This window comes from Dromiciops gliroides, chromosome 2 (genome assembly GCF_019393635.1).
Source record: "Dromiciops gliroides isolate mDroGli1 chromosome 2, mDroGli1.pri, whole genome shotgun sequence".
Classification (NCBI taxonomy): Eukaryota; Metazoa; Chordata; class Mammalia; order Microbiotheria; family Microbiotheriidae; genus Dromiciops; species Dromiciops gliroides.
In genome coordinates, this window is record NC_057862.1 from 344,610,231 (window position 1) to 344,632,293 (window position 22,063).

The 22,063-nt window shown below is 47.8% G+C and overlaps 1 protein-coding gene across 2 annotated transcripts in view; it reads left to right on the forward strand.

Moving 5' to 3' along the window:
- FGF18 (fibroblast growth factor 18) overlaps positions 1–22,063 on the forward strand; it is a 47,401-nt gene that overhangs the window by 19,830 nt on the left and 5,508 nt on the right. For both annotated transcript variants that reach the window (XM_043986596.1, XM_043986595.1), the window contains exon 4: positions 16,906–17,012. In XM_043986596.1, coding sequence (XP_043842531.1) covers positions 16,906–17,012 — 107 coding nt within the window. The remainder of the gene's footprint in view (positions 1–16,905; positions 17,013–22,063) is intronic.

Sequence of the window (22,063 nt, forward strand, 5' to 3'; positions counted from 1 at the left end):
AGCCTTGGTGGGTGGGTGGGGGTGGTCAGTGGCTGAAATAACCCCAGGGATACCCAGAGTTCTCTGGGTCCCTGGACAGAGGGACTGGTGGTTTGATCTGTTGCTTCACCAGCCTCTTATCCCAGAAACCAAATGGAGTGAGGGCTTCTCCCTGGATCTTTGCTTACTAGGTAGTCCTTCTTTTAAAAAGGCAGAATTAGGCTAAACATCAGGAAAAACTTCCCAACAATCAGAGCCTTCTCAGGGGAAAGGGCTGCCTCAGGTCTGGGGGAAAGAGGGGCTGTTACTGACTGGTCTTTAAGCTGGATAACCACTGGAAAGTGCTATAGAAGGGATTTCTGTTCAGGCATGAGTGGGAGGAGTGGGAGTAGATGCCTTCTGAGGCCTTTTCTGCCTCTGAGATTCTGTTGTGGGAGAAGCCATACAAGGAGCAGGTACCTAGTGCATGGATGTGTGCATATGTGTACATGTGTACCCATGTGTACCCATGTTAGCTTTCAGCATGTAACAGTGTTGTAGACTGCCTTCTGTTCTCTACCCTGATGCTAAGGATTTACCTGAACCTAGAACTGTAACTAGGAAATACACTCCCAGATGAAGGACAGAAGATAGTATCTCATGGGGGTAAAACAAAGAGGTTGGCAGACTGGTAAAAGACCACTGCTGGAGAGGGAAGGGGACTCTGGGGGTAAGAGAGGAAGTCACCCCAGCACAATTTTATTTTGATTTATTTCATTCAAGATTTCCCATATTAGATTCCTAGTATAACTAAACTGTTGTGTTATTTCTGTCTCTTGGTGTCCTTTAAATTTTTTGCCCTGTGACAAAGCACCAATTGCCATACGCTATTTATGTGTTATCTGACCCTCAGGGAACTTTTTTGATGACTGAACTCTACTTAAATTCTAGGGGTGACCCTGTGTTTCTTCTGGCTCAAGGGATATTGAGGAAAGGAAAACCTATTACTCCATTCCTTCCTTCTATAAAGACAGAAAAGCAGAAAATCTAACCCCTTATCTCACTGGTATCTTCTTGTTTTCCAAAGGGAAAACCTTTGGACCTGAGCAGAAGCCTAGGAAACTAGCATCTCTCTCTCTCTCTCTCTCTCTCTCTCTCCTCTCTCTCTCTCTCTCTCTCTCTCTCATCCATCTAGGCATGTAGTCCCTATAGGAAAAGGTGAGAGAATTATGGACCCTTAGAATGTTAGGGAACTTAGAGATAGATCCTCCAGCCCCTCCTCCTAGGCTCCGCTCTTCATGTATTGGATGGTGAAGGAGTGTTCTATTCTAACTCTCTAATCTGCTTATTCCCCAGTCAGATCCTTGGGGAAGAGGTGGGGGTGGGGAGGTCTGTTGCCGGAGATGAGCTGGTCTTGGAGACTTGGAGGCTCAGGCAGACAGTAGAAGCTCTGTGTGTGCCTGTTGGGGGAGGCAGACCAGGGCTTGGGGGCCAAGGCACTTGGGGGCCTGTGGATGTATGTGGGTAGATTGCGGGGGGGGGGGGGGGGGGCGGGGGGGGTGGAGGGGGGGGGTGGGGTATAGAGAAGGGCGGTAGTGCCCTGGGAGCTCTCCAGCTGAAACAGCAGGATGCCTGGCCTGCCGGGCCCCTAGCCCCTGCCCGTTACAGTTGTGACATGACAACAAGACAAATAATTTCTTGGACCTTTTATCTTGGACTCCATTTATTTTCACTCACTCAGCCTCAGGGCAGAGCTGACCTCATCTCAAGATCCCAGAGTGTGGCAGCTGCACGGTTGGTCACCGGGGGCTGGGCTGGGCCGGGCAAGCTGAGCTCCGGAGCCCTGCACTGCCCAGCTGCCCGGGAGCTTGATTTCTGTGGGTCCCTGTGTCTGTCTTCCCTCTGCTTCTCCCTTTCTCCGTCTTTCTGCCATATCCTCTCCTCTTCATCTCCTATCCCTACTCCCTGTTTGTCCCCCATTCATGTTGTTTTCTCCCTTATGTTTTCACTGGGGAAAAATAATGGTTACATTAGAGGTCAGAAGACCAGTTCTCAATCTGCCCCTTACCAGTGGTTTGGCTTTCAGAAAGCCACCTGTTCTCCATAAAATGAAGGGGCTGGAGTCAGTGGTCTTAAGGTACAGCTCAGGTTCAATTTTCTGTCGTTTTGTGATTCTTTCTCTCTGTCTTTCCCTCCTCCCCCCAGCCCTCAAACTGCCCCCCCCCAAGTCTCTCCCTTTGGTTTGAGTTTGGTCTGGGTGGCCAGTTTCCCTTGGGGCTCTGGGAGGATCACTGGGAGTAACAGACTAGGCAGTAGGTTAAACAAGTCTTTTTAAAATGTTTAATTAACTCCCTTTTAAAATTTAACATTGTTGTCTTTTCTTAATGACTGCCTTCCCTTGTAAGGAAGAAGCAGAATTGGCTCAAACAGACAGATTGGCCAGGTCTGACAGTGTTCCTCAGTTCATACCTGTAGTCAAATACCTCTACAAAGAGAGAGAGGCAGGAAGCATTCCTGACCATGACCAAGCAGAGGCAGCAAACTTAAATAGAAACAGGCAGCTAACCTGGACATCAGGATGCCCGCAGGTGGCATATTGACTTAGAAAACCACATATTAACATGATCTATTTTAAAATTTTACTTTGATTTATTTCATTCAAGATTTCCCAATTACATTTTAATCTGGCTCAGGGCACACTCAGGGGTGTTGTGGACCCCCTGTTTTGACACCTCTGGGGTGGTAAATAGAATGATACACTTATGGCTGATGGAGCCTGGGTTTGAATCCTGCCTCAGATTCTTAGGCAGTTTCACTTAATCTCTCTGGGCCTCAATTTCCTCACTTAAAATCAGATCTCTTCTAACTCTAAATCTCTGATCCTATGCAGTCACAATTAGTCACTCCATCGGTAAGAGTTTTCTAATGTCATTCCATGTTGTTTTCTTTTATGGTTATTGTGATCCTCATGTCAGTTGTCCTATTGGTCCTACTTACTTTGCTCTGCATTGGTTCATATGTTTTCCAAAGATTCTCTGAATTCTTCACATTCGTTGCTTCTTTGAGCATGTGTTATTTGTACTACTTACTCATGGGCTAAACAAGTCTTATGGGGGGCACTGCCTCTTCTTAGTGAGCCTATGAGCTGCCCTGTTCCTAGACCTCCCAGGCTGTGCTGTTGATGATCCCTGGGGTCTGGAAGACCCTTGGGTGTGAGGGTCAGGGTCTGATTTAAACCATCTGTGCACATAAGCCCTTGGCCAATTCTGAAAATGCTTCAGTTCTAGAATGATAGGAGAACTAGAAGCATGAATTTAATGAATGGAAAAGCATCTATTAAGTGCTTACTGTGCCTGGGGATCCAACTCTTTTGAAAAGACAGTTCCTGCCTTCAAGGAGCTTACATTCTAATTTTTTTTTTTTAAGTGAGGCAATTGGGGTTAAGTGACTTGCCCAGGGTCACACAGCTAGTAAGTGTTAAGTGTCTGAGGCCGGATTTGAACTCAGGTCCCCTGACTCCAGGGCTGGTGCTCTATCCACTGTGCCACCTAGCTGCCCTCTAATTCTAATAGTGTAAGACCATAGCAATGACCCGGAAGGGGTAATAGAAAAGGGAAGAGGATACATTGACATCTGTGGTGGCAGATAGTGAGTGAGGAAACTGAGGCAAGTACGTACCAAGTACCAAGATCACCATACCCATCCTTCCCCACTCCCTACAATTCCTCAACTTCACCTCTCACTGCTCTCCCAGCCTCTGAAAGAAGGATTGTGCCCCTCCAGGGCAGCAGAGGGGCTTGGAAACCTAGATGCTGTGGCTCCTGTTTAAATGTCTCATTAGAAATGCAGATGAGGAGCTCAGACCCCATCTGTTTGTCCTGGGAGGGGAGTGAGACCTGGATCCCAGTGATGCTCCAACCCAGTTAATCAATACAAATATTATTGGGATGGGGATTTATGTGGCCAGGCTCTGTAGAAAAATGGGGATGCCCAAGTCGATACTGCATTATGCATTTCAGTCTTGTGCTTCTTGCACCTGACTTGTCCTTTGCAAAAGGGTGAAGGGGGTGGGGAGAGGGAAGGAAGGGGGAGGCTACCTCTTCCCTCTGCTCTGGGGCCTTTGTGCTCCAAATGGGGCTTGTCCTGGATTGTTGAAGGCTGGTCCTCATTGATGCTATGTGGGTGTCCTACAGGGAAGATTCAGGCGCAAGAAGGAACCTTGGTGGGGCTTTGATACAGCCTCTGACTTTTACAGATGAGGGAATTGAGGCCCAGAGAACCGGAGTGATTTGCCCAAGGTTACCCAGGCTTGTGTACCTGGCATAGTTGGGATTTGAACCCAGGTCCTCTTACTCCAAATTCTGTGGCCTTTCCACTGTCCTCTACTGCTATCATGTCCTTTTGATGCTCAGAGCCTTGGAGGGAAGGAAGGGGGCCAGAGGATACTTCTTTCAAGCATTTGAGTTGGGGGACAGCTAGGTGGCCAGGTAGATAGAGTGCCTGGCCCGGAGTCAGGAAAATTCATTGTCCTGAGTTCAGATCTGGCCTCAGACACTTACTAGCTGCATGACCCTGGGCAAGTCACTTACTTAACCCAGTTTGCCTCAGCTTCCTCATCTGTAATATGAGCTGCAGAAGGAAATGCCAAACCATTTCATTATATTTGCCAAGAAAACCCCAAATGGGGTCATGAAGTGTCCAACTCGACCGAAACAACTGGGCAACAAATAAAGGGACAGTGGCCTGCAATAGAGTCCAGAAATGCCCCTCCAAGTTCTCCTTGTTCATCCACTGGCAGTGGAATATATTCCTGTATATGTTGTATACCTACATATCTCTGTTAGCTGTTATTATTCCTATTACCTTGTATGTAGTGGGGACTCAGCAGATGTTTGACTCAGTGAATAGTGCTTACGTAGCTGTTTAGGGCGTGGTATACCTAGCTTCCTCGGGAAAGAAGCCCAGTACTTTAGAGCCCCTGAGCCCATCTCTTGAGTGGGGGGCATTGGACTTCTGACCACTCAGTTAACTCAGGCTAAAGATCCTGGTTCCGTGGACATAATTATAATCACTCCCATTTCTGTGTTGCTTTAACAAAGCATTTCTTTCACAACAACCCTAGGAGGCGGATAATACAAATATTAACTTCTCCATTTTACAGATAAGATAACATTGAGAGTTTGTGACGTACTAGAACAGATAATGCTGAGCACAGTTCGTGGTACACAGTAAGTGCTTAATAAATCCTTGCAGCCTGACATTTCCATTCTCACGGAAGCCAGTGTCTAAGGCATCATTTGAACCTGAGTCTCCTGATCCCAAGTTGAGTGCAATCTCTCCTGTACTGTCCTTGACATTTAGTATAGAAGTACCCTTGGGACTATGTTCTGGCTAAATCACCAGCTCCTTTCTCTGGTGATCCTTTTGGTGTCATCAGCTTCGGTTATACCCCTAAGAAAATCATGGAATGAGAAGAAATTTCAGAGATAATTTGGTTCAACCCAGTGCATTACTTCTACCCTACGCCTTGGCATAGTTCTTCCTCTTCCAGTAGTCCTAGAGGATCGGAGGACAGTCCCTTCAGGGCATAGGGACTCAGGTCATAGCTGTTCCCTTCCATCCTGCCCCAAATCCAGAAATGTTTGGGTTTCCCCCTTTCCACTAAATTCCTTTTCCAGGCATATGTCCCATTATTTTGGAGAAGGAGGCCCGTGAGAAGGTGGAATGACATCCCGTTGCCCTTTAAGGCGATTCGGGCTATCAGGCACAGGAGATTTCTGGGGAAGAAAAAAAATTTCTGATTTCTTGGTATCTCTGAGGCTTCCCAGCTCTGACTATTTGAGGAAGGGGACTTTCCATTATTTGGTAGTTTTGCTTGATAAGAGAAGAGACTTAAATTGTTGCCCTCTCCAACTCTCCCTCTCCTATCCTCCTTACCTCTCCAGCTGTGATAGAAGACATTGCCCTGTCCAGGTTCCAGAGTTATAACTAGGTCAGGTTGATGGGCTTAGCACTGGGGTGCTGAAATTTAGAGGGTGCCAGTAGCATTTTCAGCCCTCTAGCAATGAATAAACAACTGAGCTTAGCACCTAATTGGGAAGACTACTTAACTAAAACAGGAAGCTGCCAAATGGCTGGCTTCCTACCCACTTTATCTCATCCCAAGTGAAAGTCCCAGCCCAGCCCCACTCTTCTTCCCTCCCTGACTGTGGCCTCTTAGTGTCCCAGGATCTTTCCCAAGTATACAAATTTCTAAGAATGATTGTCCCAGACTCCATTCCTTGTCCCCATGGATCCTTCTCCATCACTCCTTGGTTCACTTTGGACCCTGGAAGTGTCAGAGGCAGGCTGCCAAGATGTAGGTTCTAGCCTAGGAGGGTAGGAGGCCCTCAAGGAGGTTGTAGAAGTTTGGTTTCATGTGTCCTAGAATCACAGAGTGTTAGAACTAGAAGGGACCTTGGAGGTGATCCTGTCCAGGGGCATCCAGATTTGTTTTGGGCCCTGTGCCTCATGATCAGAAATTCATGTGTTTGTGTTGAATGAATTTTTTATAGCTCCTTATTGATTCAAGCCTTCAAGAATGAAGCAACAGGGGAAGGAGAGGCCTCTAGATTCAGGAAGCAGCCCTTCAGCTGAGTCTTGAAAAGGAGAGAGGGGTTCAAGAAGTAGGGGAGAGGAGGGATGGCATTCCAGGTCTGGAGGACACAGCCTGAGGTGTCCTCAGGCTAGGGGGACCCCAGGCCAGGTCCACTGGAGCTAGAGTCAGTTGATCTATCATTAACTTTGCACCTACTCTGCATCCAGTACGCAGCACTATAGAAGATAAAAGGGACATCCTTGTCCTCAAGGAATTAAGACGAATCTATGCAGAGCATTTAGCCTGGTGTCTTCTTGCCCTCATTGTACTGTCAGTCCACATTGCTTTTGCTGAGATTAGATTGGGGACACAAGGGCTCCCTTACTGGTTTCACACCTCTCCTATAATCCTCATTTTCTGAGACTTGGGTCATGCTCAAGTGGGAGCTGTCTATTGGAGACAGAGTCCCACTAATAGGCTCAGGACCTGGTAAAAGCTTTGGATCTAATCCTACCCCCCCCCACCCCCCAACAGTGCTTAGCCCAGAGCTCTACACCTGTGCTTAGTAAATATTTGTGGAATTGAATTGGACTGCAGTGAGCCAAGGTTTAAAACACCTGGAGATGCTTAGCTTGATGAAGAAAAGATTGGGTGTGGGCACATGGGTGATTCTCTACAAGTATCTGAAGAGTTTTCTGCTTGGACCCAGATGGAGAAATGAAGAACCACGGGGAGAAGGTGCAGAGAGACAGATCTCATCTGCTGCATTAGAAATGGGGTCGGACTAAATGACCTTTAAGGTTCTTTGCAGCTCAAAATCCCTGTTTCTGTGTTTTTCCTATGAAGAGGGGGGGGGGAACCTTCCTAATAAACACAGCTGCCTCTAAGTGGAATGAGTTGCTCTAGAAGGTAGTGAGTTCCCTCTCACTGGAAGGTCGGTTACAAGTTGAGACTAGATTGCCGTTTGTTGGGGATATAGCAGAGCTCCATGTAAACTCCTTGGGGGCCAGGACTCTCATTTTTGTCTGAGCATCACCATCATCCTGAACAATGTCATGACTTTTTTTTTTTTTTTTTGGTGAGGCAGTTGGGGTTAAGTGACTTGCCCAGGGTCACACAGCTAGTAAGTGTTAAGTGTTTGAGGCCGGATTTGAACTCAGGTCCTCCTGACTCCAAGGCCAGTGCTCTATCTACTGCGCCACCTAGCTGCCTCATGTCATGACATTTTTAGCAGGCGCTGAATAAATGTGGCCTATTGGGTGGAACATCAGACTCGGGGTCTGGAAAACCTGAACTCAAATGTGGCCTCAGACGCTTCCTAGCTATGTGACCCTGGACAAGGTGTTTAACCTCAGTTTTCCTCATCTGTAAAATGGGGGTAATAATGGCACCCACCCCATAGTGTTATTGTGAGGATCAAATGTAAACTACTTTACAAACCTTAAAGTGCTATACAAATGTCAGTTACTGTTATTGTTGTTGTTAAATTATATCCAGCAGACCCCAGGGGATTCCTTAGACTAGATGACCTCTGTCTGAAGTCCCTTCCAAGTTCTGAGATTCTGTGATTAATGCCATTTCTTTTGACTTGACTCACCTTGCATCCGTCTGTTGTTCTCCCTCAGACTTTCTAAGGGAAGTAATCCTCTTTTTCTGCCTGGAGGTCTAGAGGGGCAGATGTTGCTTTTTCATTTGATAAGAAGGCAATACAATACGTTTTAGATGGGGGCAGACGAGGGACCCCAGAATAGCGTTCATTTGGCACATCTGAATTAGAAATTTCAGCTCCCCTCTAGAGTTGAATTAATCCTCTATTCCAGATGAGGGACTAACTAATGATATACAGGAAAGAGCTCTGTATTTGGACTTGGCTCTGTTATTTAATACCTGTGTCCTTCAGGTAAGTCACTTCACCTCTGGGCCCCTGTTCCCTGTTCTATAACATGATTGGAATAGGTTGAAGTACGTGATCTCCATCTAGAGTGCCCCAGCACTCTAAATTCCTATGAGCCAGTGAATGCTTTGGGCCCCTGAGCTGCAGCCCACTGACCACCCACATTGCTGGCTTGATAAATGTTGGGGAGTGGGAGGGAGCAGGGCTAACTGATGTGATCTCAAAAGAGTGTCAGGGGACATCCTTCCTGGGCTCAGGTGACTTTGGGTAGCCGCCTGCCCATCCCCTATAGCTGCAGTCAGGTTTTGTTTGTTTGTTTGTTTGTTTTTTGGCTGTGGCAGAAGCTGACCACCCAATCTATGCTGACCTCTGGGATGAAATTGTTGAGGTCTAGAGCTGCAGCCAGCCTAAAGCAGATTGATTTTTTCTCTGTTTATTTCCCATTACCCTAATCGGATCCCAGGCTGGGGGTACTGCAGGGAGTCTTCAGGGTGAGCAGGATGGCCCTCTGGGACCTCTGGGCCAGGGGCTGGGAGAGGGTGAGGGGACTGTTTATAGTGGGTGCATTTTCACTCCCACTGAGTGATGATACACTCCTCCCCTCCCACTGCCTTTGAAAGCCCTTCAGCCACTAGGGAGGGATTGATTTGGTGTGACCTCCATGCTCCTTCACCACTGGAGGATGATGCATGGAAAGTGGCTTAGAGCACCATGTCAGCATTTGTCTTGCATCCAAGTCAGTCTTCTGGCTACCTCCCATCAAGGTGGGGGAAGGGAGGGATGAAGGTGAAAGGGACAAATGCACCTCGCATATCCTAGCAGTTAAAACCCAGGTTTATCTATTTTGCTTCTCCCAGCTGGCCAGGAGTGGGGCAGAAAGACCCTGGTTTGAATCTTGCCTCTGCTAATTACTGCTCTATGAGCCTCGGTTTACCCACATGTAAAATGAAGATGTTGGTTTATCTGTAAGTTCCTTCTAGCTCTAAATCCTGTGATTTTTGTGGAAATAAACCTGATTCTCAGTGGAGCCTATGGCCTTGGAACCTGTGGGCCAAGTTGCTGTGTTATGCCACTACTCGTCCACGGAGACGCCAGCCACCTTCTATTCTTCTATTCCCAATCCCCTCCTGAAACAGAGGCCCCGAGAGTGGTATCCTTGGTCCCTCTCTGGGACGCTCAGTCACGATTTTTCTCTCTACAGAGTTGGAGGGAGAGAGGGAGCATTTCAGAACTTGGGGGCTGGGGTGGGCAAGAGGTGGGATAGGGTAGAAAGAGTCCTAGACTTGGGGCAAGCAGACTTGCATTTGAACTCCCCCCTTCAGACACTCAACTGACTGTATGCCTTTAGGCAGGTCATTCAAAAATGCTCTTTTCTCATGTGTAAAATAAGAGTAATCCTTGTACAATTTAGACTTGTGAGGAAAAGAGAACGCAAGGTCCCTGAAGGCTCAGCTGTGTCCAGATTGTATTTTTATTTGCCAGCATGGTGCCTGGCACCTAGTAGGCATTTAGTAAATGCTTGTTACTGGAATGTCTAAAAATGCCCTGCAAACCTTCAGTCGTTATATAAATGCTAGTTTTTAGGACTGATATTTCAAAGCTCCATTGGTGTGAGTGAATACTGTAGCCCCTCCTTACCTAGAGGCCAGCCTCCTGGTGATTAGTGTGTCTGAATCTTGTTTGACTGGCTCATGAGAGCATAGATTTAGTGCTGGAAAGGTTCCTTTCAGGCCCTGACATTACAGGTGTACCTTCAGCAGGCAGACTGAATTAAATGTCTTTCTGATTCGGTGTAGGACCTTTCAGTGATTATATTTCCTTGGCCAAACCAAGATGAAGTGTTGGGATAGGACCTTAGAGGTGTGTGTGTGTGCGCGCGTGCGCGCGCGCGCATCTTTTGAGGGAGGGGGAAAGATATCACCTCCATTCCCTTCTTTCTCCACCCCTACAGTTAGCTCTTTGAAACTCCTTCCTAACATGTCCCATAAGAATGATTTTCTTCATCCTTGGATTTGGGTCAAAGATTGACCTTACTTGGACCTCCTTGAACACCTTCTAGGACCATTTCTTCTTTCCTTCTCCCTGCTCCCCAGTAGAGATGTTCCAGGCTGTGATTCTAGCATCAAAGGGCTTACCTGGTCTGGGAGGTCCCAACTTTCCCCCAGGATTATATGTAAGAGCTCTGGGTGGGGTGGGGGAAGCCGGGGTAGCCAGGGAGAAGGGGAGGAGCCAGAATCCAGGAACCATCACATGAGAGTCAGAAACATTAGCCATCTTTGGTCCCAGGTCTCTCAGGCATGTCCACTTAGTGACCTTTGCTCCTGGAAGAGGAGGTCATCCACTTCCTCCCCGCTGACCTGCTTGATGCCTACGCAGTTAAACACGAGGCATCTAATTTTCCTTGGTGTCCTAGCTCCTGGCCTCCTCCAAGAGTTAAGGGTTGAGGGATAGAAGTACACACGGAGGTGTTTTAGATAATCTCTGGAGTTTTAAATTTCGTTACATATCTTTTCTCCCCTGAGAGGATGAGAAATATTCTGGAACATTAATAAATGAGAAATGCTGTTATCTGTTCCTGAAAAGGGAGGGTGTGGTAGCAGAAAGTGGTGAGGGGAGAAGGCGGAGATGGGTTCCTGTCCAAGGTATACGGAAGAAATCAGATCATTCTCTCCCCCCACCCATTCTTTTTTTTTTTTAGGGTCACACAGCTAGTAAGTGTTAAGTGTCTGAGGCCAGATTTGAACTCAGGTACTCCTGACTCCAGGGCCCATGCTCTATCCATTTCGCCACCTAGCTGCCCCATCTCCCCACCCATTCTTGCCCTTCTTGGGTGGTTCCCAGTCTGATGGGCTGGATATTTTCCACCTCAGGGAGCTTCTAGTTTGATGGGCAGAGGTGGGGGAGGCCTCATACTTGGAGAGCTTTCATTGTGTGGGGGGATGGGGATGAAGAGAGCAGGGGCTATTTTCTTGAGGGGAGAGGGAAGTAGCTAACTCCAAGAGGACTACCAGAATGCCCAGTCAGCACCCCCGCTGGTTGGGCACCAAAGATTCCCTTTCTCCCAGGTAAACTTACCTCTTAATTAGCAGAAAGCAACTAGCCTGCTGCATAAATGCTAATTAACCCCTTGGCTCGGGAAGTGGAGTTTTCCTGCCCTGGAGCACTAATGCAGAATGCATTAGCAGCACTTAATGGCTGAGGAAGGAGGGGGAAGGGGGAAAGGGAGAGAGGCCCAGGGGTCAGTTTGCTCAGTAATAAAGAGGCCGCTCTCCAAGGTCTGGCCGGGAAATGGCAGAGACCCAAGGAGCCCCAGGAGTGTGGCTAAGGGAGGGAAGCTGGTGACTGGCCCAATACCAGTTGGGGAGGGGCGAGAAATGTAAAAGATGTGAGTTAGATGGGGTCTGGAGGGGAAGCAAATTGGGAAGGCTGACTTTCTGCTGCCCGCTTCTTTGGGCTTCTTTGTTGACCCTCTCTGGGTCAGTGCCCTCTGTAACTGGGAGCCCCTGTCCTATCTCTGTCTCTTATGTTTTGACTGGAACCCTCTGAGGAATGGGTGTAGTTCTCCTGGGGAAGGCTGTCAAGGGTGGAGATGGGTTAATATGTTTATCCTATGAGCTCTCTGGAGCAGGGCAGTAGACCTGAGCCCCTCTTGTAGGGCCAGGGGTGAGGGCAATACCGAGGCTCAGGACTGGCCTAGTGGCTTCCTTAGAGCTGGGGGCAGTGGAAGGTGCATGGAGATCCCCGAGTAGAGGAAGAGGAAAGGTGAAGACCCCTTATTCTCTCTGTTTTGTTCCTTTTGGAGCAGAAATTCAGTCTTAGCTTTCCCTCAGCTCCCAACTCTGCTGTCTTCCTTTAGTCCAGGGATTTCTAATCTATGGTCATGGAAACTTATTTCTTAAAAAATTTTCATTAACTGTATTTCAGCACAGTCAGTTTCCTTTGTAATCCCATGTATTTTATTTTATGCATTTAACAATGTTACTCTTAGAAGGTGTTTGTGGGCTCCACCAGCCTGTCAGAGGGGTCCGAACCCCTACTTTAGTCTCTTTCACCCATCTTCCAGGTGGCTTTGGGGTAAGTAGGTCACTGCAAGTGTCCTTAGCAACACTTGGCATCTTGATGGGGCTTCAGTGAAGGTGCTGGTGAGGGAGCAGGGGAGCGGATTTAGCCAAGGACCCGCCTCGGGAATGCTCAGAAACGTGCAGGCAGGGCTCTGGGACTGAGCTCAGGGTGGATTCTTGGAGCCCTGGCTGATATTACTCCCCAAAGACTTTACATAATTCTGGCCCAGCTCCCTCCCCATGATGTCATGAATGCTGAGTCGGAGTCAAGGTCACTCCATCCCATGTGGTGGTGGTGGTGGTGGGGAACAGGATGCGGCCTCCTTTGGCAAAGCGGCCTCTTCTAGCTTTTCCGGAGCCCGGCTCAGGCCCTGGGTTGGAGACAGCGTTTGTGGTTGGGCCATGTGGGGAGGGGGGTCGAGGCCCAGCCTTGTCCAGGATGGGGTTTTGGAAACTTAGGGGGATGTCAAGTCTTCACAGTCAATTTGGACAAGTCAGACCAAGGCAGAATGTTTCCTGCTTACTTCAGAGGCTGACACCCTCTGCTCTGCCCTGCCAGTGGAGGGAATATCATCTTCATGGTGCTGAAGAAGTTGCATCAACAGGACCATCTTAATCCAGGCTGACCCATCCCCATGACTCTAGACCACTCAGTCATCTTCTGTGTCCCAGAGCACTGTGCTAGATAGGCACTGGGAAAACCAAATTTAAGTAAGATATCACTACCCTCATGGAGCACATAGTCTACCAAGAGGACAGAGCATCAGTGTGGTTTAGGAAAAAGTACTAGATTGAGGCATCTGGGTGGTGCATTCGATAGATCAGTTCTGCTACGAGTCAGGAAGAAAAGAGTTTAAATCCAGCCTCAGACACTTACTATCTGTGTGACCTCAGGCAAATCAGTTAACTTCTCTGTGCCTCAATTTCCTCAACTGTAAAATAGAAGAATAGTATCTACCTCATGGAGTTATTGGGACAATCAGATGAGATAATGTGTGTAAAGGGCTTAGCATAGTCCCTACCTCTAGGGGCTATAAATGAATGCTTATTCCCTTCCCTTCCTCCCCTAGATCTGGGTTTGACTCTCCCCTCTGCTACTTACTGCCTGTGTGACCCTGGGTGAGTCACTTGACTGGGGGTGTCAGAGAAAAACTTTCAGGGAGTTCTAGAGGCTAAAGCTACTGCTATTTTCTTCCTCTCTTTCAATTTCCTTTCTCTTTGCTCTTCTCCCCTGCTGGTTCTCCAGGTATAGAGCCTAGAGTCCTCTGACAGTACCCCCCACGGAGGCTTCTCTACTCCCCCTTCATCTCCTTCCCTAGTCAGGCTCTCTTCAGTCTCAGCCTCTTCTTAGCTGGACTCTGAACCCTTGGCCAGGTCAGATTTGTAAACCTTGGACACCAACCTAGGAAAACTTCCCCAGATGTCTTCTCAGAGCCCAAACCAAGAAATCCCAGCAGCTGTTCACACACCCACTTCTCTCTTCTTCACTGTAAAGCCCATATTTTGCCTTCCCTCACCCCATCAGTCCACAGGCTACAACCCCCAAAGTCATTTGTTTATGAGGACAAACTCTCCTTCCCCTACCTCTTTCCCTGGGTGGGCCCTGATATTGATCCCAAGACCAGTGAGAGAAGTCCTAGAGTCTGTCCTTCTTAGGGGCTTCCTTGGCATCTCATTTTGCTGCTGTGTGTATTCTGTATGTAGAGGAACCCAGAAGCACAGAATCCCTCCATAAGTGCTTGGCCCACCTCTGCTTAAAGACCTCACTACCTTCTGGAGCAGTTCCCATTCCCCTTTTGGATGGGGAATTACCTGTTATTACTTATGCTCATCTAAAAAAAATTGCCAAATTTAAAAATTGATGGGGATCTTGAAGATTAGCTAACAACCCCCTCATTTTACAGTGGAGGAAATTGAGGCACAGAGAACGTGACTAGCACAGTGCCTGGCATATAGTAAGTGCTTAACGAAATGCTTGTTGATTTGACTTGTCGAGGGTCATACAGGCAGTAGTAAGTAGCAGTCAGGATTCAAACCCGGGTCCTCTGATTCCAAATACAACATTCTCCCCTTTCCTCCACCTCCACCCCCACTCCCTCATTGCCTCATGCTGTCTCCAAGCTATCAATAGCTAGTGAATGGCAGAGCCTCGACCAAAGCCTAGAATGTCCGGTTCTCCCAGTCCAGTGTTCCCTACACATTCTGTAATGTGGGTGTATGAAATGCCTTGTCTCCCCATGGAGAGCTCATTGGTTTCAGGGTAAATGGTTGAGGTGTTCGAGCTAGGAACAGTATTAGAAAACCCTCCACACCCTCCCCTCCCCCAACACACCTCTCTTTCATTTTAGGAAAACATGCTGGACTATATAGTCATTAAGGAGTTTTCAACAATAATAACTGAGTCAGCTGATTCTAACTTAGACCCTGAGATCTCTCAAGTCCCTCAAAATGCCTGTTTTCCCCTACTTACCCTGAATTTTAATCAGCAGCCCCCTTTCTAGGCCCCCCCTTCCCCTTTTCAGTGAACTGGAAACCCCCCCTGTATAAGAGTCATTACTGCTAAGGCTCCCTTCCCTTTCCCTTTGTCCCCTCTATTTGGCACCTGGACTGAGATGTCCTGGGGCTGGGGACCAGGGATGGGGCTGGGGGGAATGGGGTACAAAGTTCTTAGGGATGTTGGGAAATTTGGCCCTGTAACCTCAGGCATGGAACAGAGAAGACTAAACAGGTCCTTCGGAGAGGAAATAGAATGGAGGTGGTTAAGATAAAAGGGTCAGAACTTCTAGCTCATCTTACTGTCAGTTTTCACCGATACCACAGGGTATTCGAGGAAGGGAAGAGGGCAGAGTGAGGTTTCTACTTGTTTCTGGAATAACTGATTTCTTATGAGATCTTTGAATTTCATGTAAATTGTGTGTGTGTGTGTGTGTGTGTGTGTGTGTGTGTGTAAAAGGAGGGTATCATATTTTAATTAGTGGTGGTGTCAAAGTAGGACTAGATTAATTATTGGAAATCACGAGTTCCAGATGGTTTTAATTTTCACAGCAGGGCACTGGCATCTCCTAAGGTGTGTGTGTATGTGTGTTTTTTTTTTATTAAAATCAGATGGGATATTATTCATACCCAGTGTGTTTTAGGGGCAAAGTGGTCCATTTGCTGCAGCTCCAAGGATACTGCAGTTAGGAATGCAAGGCAGTGATTTTATATTAAAGAAAAGCAAGTTACTTATCACTGAAATGAAATTTCTTTGGGCAGACAAGGTGTGAAGGCAAGGGAACAGGAGAAAGATGACAGGAGATGGTGGGGGGGGTATGGAGGAAGAACAGCTAGAGAGAAAACTGGAGAGGAGAAGAGACAGAGAGAGAAGGGACAGAGATGGGAAGAAAGATAAATTCAGGAAAGAGTGTGGGGTCAGATCAGTCACCCTCTTGATTCTGAGGCCCCAGTCCTGAATACCCTTCCCTTCCTGCCCTCCCACTCACTCTATTTTGTTGATATCTCTGTGACCCATCACTCCCCTACTCATTTTGGATCAGGGTCCCAGGCACTCCAAGAGCAGGCTCTCTCCCCTGCCTCCTCAGGGTTATTTATTAGGTCTTGGCTTCGAATGCACTCACTGGGATTCGTGATGGTTAGTGACCACAGAGCTTCTGGGACCAACTCGGGGTGGGGTAACTCCTTATTCCCGAACAGCCCCACCCCATTTCCTCCCTCCTAGGTCCTAATGTTTCCCTTCACCCACCCCTTCCCCTCCCTGTGGGCCTGGCCTGGTCATTGGGGCCTTGGGAGGGGAAAAAGGAGGGGGGCACTAGCAGGTGCTCCATCTTCCAGATGTTCACCCTGGGGGGCCTGTTCCAGCTGTTCTGGGAACTGTGTGATGGTGCTTAGGGAGGGCGAGGTGTGTGTGTGTGTGTGTATCTATCTATCCTGAAGTTCAGCCACTCTACTACTCTTGGCCGTGATTTATGTGGACATCTGCCCGCCCTCCCTCCCACCCACCCCACGTCTCCGTGGAGGAAGCAGAGGACAGGGTGCTGCTGTTCGGCTCTGAGGATCAGACAAAGCTAGTTTTTTGAAATCAGCCTCTAGTTTTAGTTGTTTTAATTGGGGGTGGGGTGAGAAGCCCTGGACCCCTTTCTCTAGAGGGGTGGGGACAATGGGGAAGAGGCTGAAGATTGGGCCTCTCCCTCTATGATTCAGAAATAGTGGTGGTGCAGGGGCATTGCTAGAATTCTGCTTTTCCTGAGATTCCACATTGGATCCTTCCTCCCCCATCCCCTTCCCACTGGGGAATCCTGGAAAGGGGGTGGAACAGGGACAGGGAGGGGAGCAAGGACCACCGGTTCAGGAGCTCTCCCCTTGGTATCCCTACAGCCTGGTAAAAAAATGCCTTTTTTTTTTTCTCCCTTTCTAAGCTCAGCTTCTAGTGGAAACAGACACATTTGGCAGTCAAGTCCGGATCAAAGGCAAGGAGACAGATTTCTACCTTTGCATGAATAGGAAAGGCAAACTCGTGGGGAAGGTAAGTGTTTCCTATTAATTCATTTGTAACTTGAGCATTACCTCGGAGCGATGACTGTGAAACTGTAATGATGTGTCCAGAACCCTGCCTGTCAACCCCAAATGAAAAGCAGGACAAGGGGAATGTGGAATTCTCACAGCCCTTGTCTCTATCATCTGTGTCGTGTCCCCCCAACCCCCTTCCCCACACTGTAAAGCTAAGCACCCAGGGTTTTATGGTTGATGAGGACTGGTTTGCCAGAGGGCTCTGTTTTGCAGACGATGGTGATGATCTCACATTTCTTTAGGACTTTAAGGTTTGCAAAGTATTTTACACATTATTTCATTTGATCCTTCCAACACCCTGGCAGGTCAATCCCATTATTATCCCATTTTATAGATGGGGAAACCAAGAGTGAGACAGGTGACTTACCCAGGGTCACTAAGTGGCTGAGGCTGCATCTGAACTCAACTCTTCCTGACTTCAAGTCCAGGGCTCTGCTTATAATACCACTGAGCTGACTGAATGGGTTGTCCTCTTCCAAAGTAAGGGAGTTTGCATCCACGACTAGGATAGGTACCCTGCCTTGGTCACTTGGAATGTGGAAGGGGAGTCGGCAGATTAGAAGCTCAATGCTTGTTTTAATAACCGTGGTGGGACAGCAGAACAGTACAACCCAAATGTCTCCATCAGCACCAGGGCCTCATGGTTCTAGCATTACAGGGAGATTTTATTACCGGTCATCGGTGGCAGGATCCCTGCACAATAGCGGAATGAAAGACATCATTTTGAGCAAAGTTAGCAGTGAGGAAGTTTACTTGGCTAGCACACTGGGGCTTTGCTGATGGTAGTGGGCTTCTTTGTCCACTGCCCCCTGCACCCCCCCAAAAAAAAGTTCAGGTGTTTTTTTTTCCTTTTATGGGGGGAGGAAAGGGGAATATTTTTTAAAATATAGTATTTATTATTTTGTTAACAATCTGGTTTCTCTGGCAACTTCTTAGTGCTGATGGTCATGTGTGGAGTGAAATTGTCCTTCCCTAGGCACATGCTCTGGTACCCCACTGTTAGACATCTCCCACCTTCAACCCTTTCTTCCCCATCCTGGCACCTTCAGGTTTAGGAAGAGGAGTTCTGGAGCTGGATTCTGGAAGGCAAACTTCATCTAGAATTCAGACTGAGAAGGAGCACTGGATCTGAAGATGGGAGAAGCAGATGCTAAGCCCATGGCTATGCAGCACACATTCCCACCCTCCCACCCTCTCCCTTCTCCAGGCAAACCATTGTACCTCCTTGGGCCTCAAAAATAAAGGAGGTTAGGCAAGATGAATTCTAAATCCTCTCCCCCACTCCTAGTTCTATGATCCTATGACTCAAGGGGCTTGTAGTAGTTTGGGGGGGGCAGGGAGGTCTGAAGCATTTCTCTGGGTCTCCAGCCACACATTTCCAAGGGCAGTGAGAGCCTTTGAATGGTGAGGTGGTGCTGCTCTTCTTAAACTTCTCTCCTTGCTCCGGCAGTGGGGACTGACACCTCCAGGGGAGGCTGGACTGACCCCCGCCTCCCAGGGTCCCCTCACAGTCCTGATAGAGTAGGTGTAGGGGGATGACAAATGTGCAGCAGGCAGGGAGCCAGAGCCAGGGGGAGGAGGGAAGGATTCTCACTAGCTTTGTACAATACTGTATTTGGAAGGAAAAGATTCCAGACACATTGCCCACATTAGCTTCTCAAGAGCAAAAAAATCATAGTAAGTCTTCTTGATGCTAAAGAGTATGTTTTTAATTAGTGATCCAGTTTCCACTGTTTTTGAGGCCGGGCGTGGAGGGGGGGGCAGCTCAGAGGAGGGGGTACTTCTCTAAACTAAGGGGTACAGTAGATCACATGGTGGCCCGAGCTTCCTGGGGACCCAGCCCCAGTTGGTCCCACAGCCACCGGAGGAACTCCCAAGGGATGCTGGGGGTGGGGACTGTGTCTCTCCTCCAATTGTTTCCTGTTGCCTTGCCCTGTATAATCCCTCACGCCTGCTTTGTTCTCCTTCCCACTCAGCATCTTGGGATGTTTCCCAGTCACAAACCTGCTTTGAGTTTAGTACTTTTTATTTTATTATAATAATTTTTTTTGTTTGTTTCTCATGGTCACCTACAAAGAGCTAGACCCACCAGGGATGGTTATGGGACCTGGCCAGGCAGGAGCTGCTCTCATGTCCTGTGCAGCTCCATTCCAGCAAAGGCTATCCATCCTTGGGGTCAAAAGAGCAGCCGAAGTCCCGCCAGGCTGAACCCCTCCCGCCTGCCTTGATGACTCACCCCTTCCACAGGAGCCTGTCTTCTGTTTCCTGCATTCTCACCCTCTCTCCTGTTCATTACTATTGGGGACTGTACAGCCAGTACCCACCTCTGATCGCCGTTCCCTCCCCTCCCCTCATCCCTCCACCCCTCAGAGCCGCCTCTCTCTCCCCAATGGATCCTGTTCCATTTTTGCCCCCTTCTTCTCCTCATTAGTCTCTTCCCCCTAGCTTTCTCCTCCAGGGCCAGTCCCCTCTTCTCAGTATCCTGACTTTCAGCCTACAAGTCATCCTCCAAAAATTCACCTGTGATGGAGTCTCCCTCTACCCTGTACCTCTCCTGCTGCCTCCTAAAGACCCCATTCCTGTTGTATGTGATGTGTGAACCCCAAGGAGTTTGAAGCAAGGTAGAATGAGATAAGGACAAAGAAAAGATCTCAAAGGATTATGGGGTTTAGGGCAGGAAGGAACTTTAGGAGATTATCTAGTCCCATCTCCCTGACTTTACAGATGAGGTGATTGAGACTCCAGGAAGGGAGAAAAACATTTAAAAAACACTTCCCCAAGCCGTAGAAAGTAAGTAGCTGAATTTACATCATGCTCTTTTGGATACATAGCTTTATCCTTCCTTATGGAATGTTAGACGTGGGTTCAAATCCAATGCTCTTAACATTACAACAAGTTCACTTAAATTGTTAAACATTTCTTGAGCTTTTTCTTTGGGCAAGGCACTATGTTAGGTGCAAGGATACGAAAACGAAAATTATAAACTCCCTGCCTTTGGTGAGCTTCCAGTCTAACCAGCAGAGGGGAGGAATAAGACATATGCATACATAAATGTGATTCAAGAGAGAATAAGAACAGCAAAGCAGAAATTCCAAGCAAGTTGCAAAAATTGGGGGAGGGTCTTGATTATGTAAGCAGTACTATAGAGAAGGAGGCAGCTAAGGTGGAGATTGAAGGAAGAGAGGCTTTCTAAACTATGTGGGTGAGGAAAGAAGTGTGTTTCAGGCATGGAGGGTAAATAGTCTGGGTAGAGGTAGAGGGCAGGACAGAACTGAGGAACGGCAAAGGAGAAATAGAAGGAGTAGGAGGGATAGAGGTGGGAGGGAGCAAGATGGAGGGTGGGAAGGAGAGGGGAAGGAGAGGGGGAGGGAGGGATGGATTTTGACCTGATTGGAGGAAAGGAAGTGTGTTGGGGGTAAGGAGAGTTGAGGTTGGAGAAAATGAGAGCATGGAGCAGCTAGGTGGCGCAGTGGATAAAGCACCAGCCCTGGATTCAGGAGGACCTGAGTTCAAATTTGGCCTCAGACACTTGACACACTTACTAGCTGTGTGACCCTGGGCAAGTCACTTAACCCTCATTGCCCTGCAAAAAACCCCCCAAAAACAAAAACAAAAAACGAAAATGAGAGCATCTAACTAGATGTTCTGGGAAGTTCACAATTGTTTTTAAAACTGAAGTTCAGGGAAGGAGCAGCTTTTAGACTGAATTTAGCTTTGATTCATGTAGCTTCAAATATCTCAACTTTAGAAGAAAACAAGCAGGTCCTTCGAGGGAGCTTGTCTGGCAGTCAGGAGGAAAGAGCCGACACAGCCAGACAGCTGGCCATTGGCGAAGGTGTCATTGAGCGGTCATCACATTCTGTACCAAGGGGGTAGCCGAAGGAACGGAAAAGGAGGGGTGAATCTGAGCGGCAGGCAGGTGCGTTAACCTGGGCCTGACCTTTGCCCCATTCGTGCTGCTGAAAGAACGAAAGAGGCCTCATCCTGACTTCTTTATGACAACAGCTCTTATTTCCATCACTCTTTAAGGTCAAGTGCTTTCCTCAGACCATCCTTCAGAAATCAGAAGAGCTGATGTTATCGATAAACCCCATTTTACAAATGAGGAAACTCAGCCCCACTCAGTGACTTGCCTAGGTCCCTAAGCTGGGACTTGAACCTGGGTCTTCTAAGTCCCATCTGAGTTCAGCTCCTTTTCCACTAAACCATTACAGGGGTGTGCAAGAGGCAAATTGGGGGTTGCCTATAAACCTTCATTTTATTGGAGAAGATTTGGCTTCCATCTTTGTTGCTGGAAGCAAAACTCAGTAAGGGAGAAGTGAGCATGCTGAGAAATTTGAGAGCAGACTAGAGACAGAAGTAAGGGAAGGGAAGCTAGGTCGCCTCTTAAGGGTGCAACCCATGGGGGCAGTGAAACAAGTGGCACATTTTATAATCTCACATTTTGAATGCCAAAGAATTCTACTCTCTATGGTTTATAGTATTTCTTGATAAACTGAGAAGTGATTGTAAGCTTCTTGAGGGTAGGAACTATCTTTTGCCTCTTCTTGTTTCCCCCGACGCTTAGCACATTAAGTAGGAACTTAATAAATTTTTATTGATTAATTGAAGGCTCACAACCTCTAGTGGGCTGGTAACCCATCAATGTTACTGCTTTGATTAGAGTATTCTGAAGTCCCTGTTCTGGAGCAGACCACCCTTGGGAGTGATGTGGGGACTTCCATCTCACAGGCACTGGGACACCCGGGCTTAGGAGAAATTCTCTACCCTTGGTGTTAGAGAATACTACACAACAACAACAACAAAATGTTTCGGGAGGTCTACTCAAAGAAAGATTGGTGTGTAGCGGAAGGTTGTTAGTGAATCAGGTTGAGGTGGTATGTGAGAGGAGAAGAAATGGAGAAGAGAGAGAGAGAGAGAGAATATATCAAGGGGAGCCTTTTAGAGATAGGGGAATTTGAGATGAGTTTTAGATGGAGGAGTAGAAATTCAGTAAGTAATGAGAGG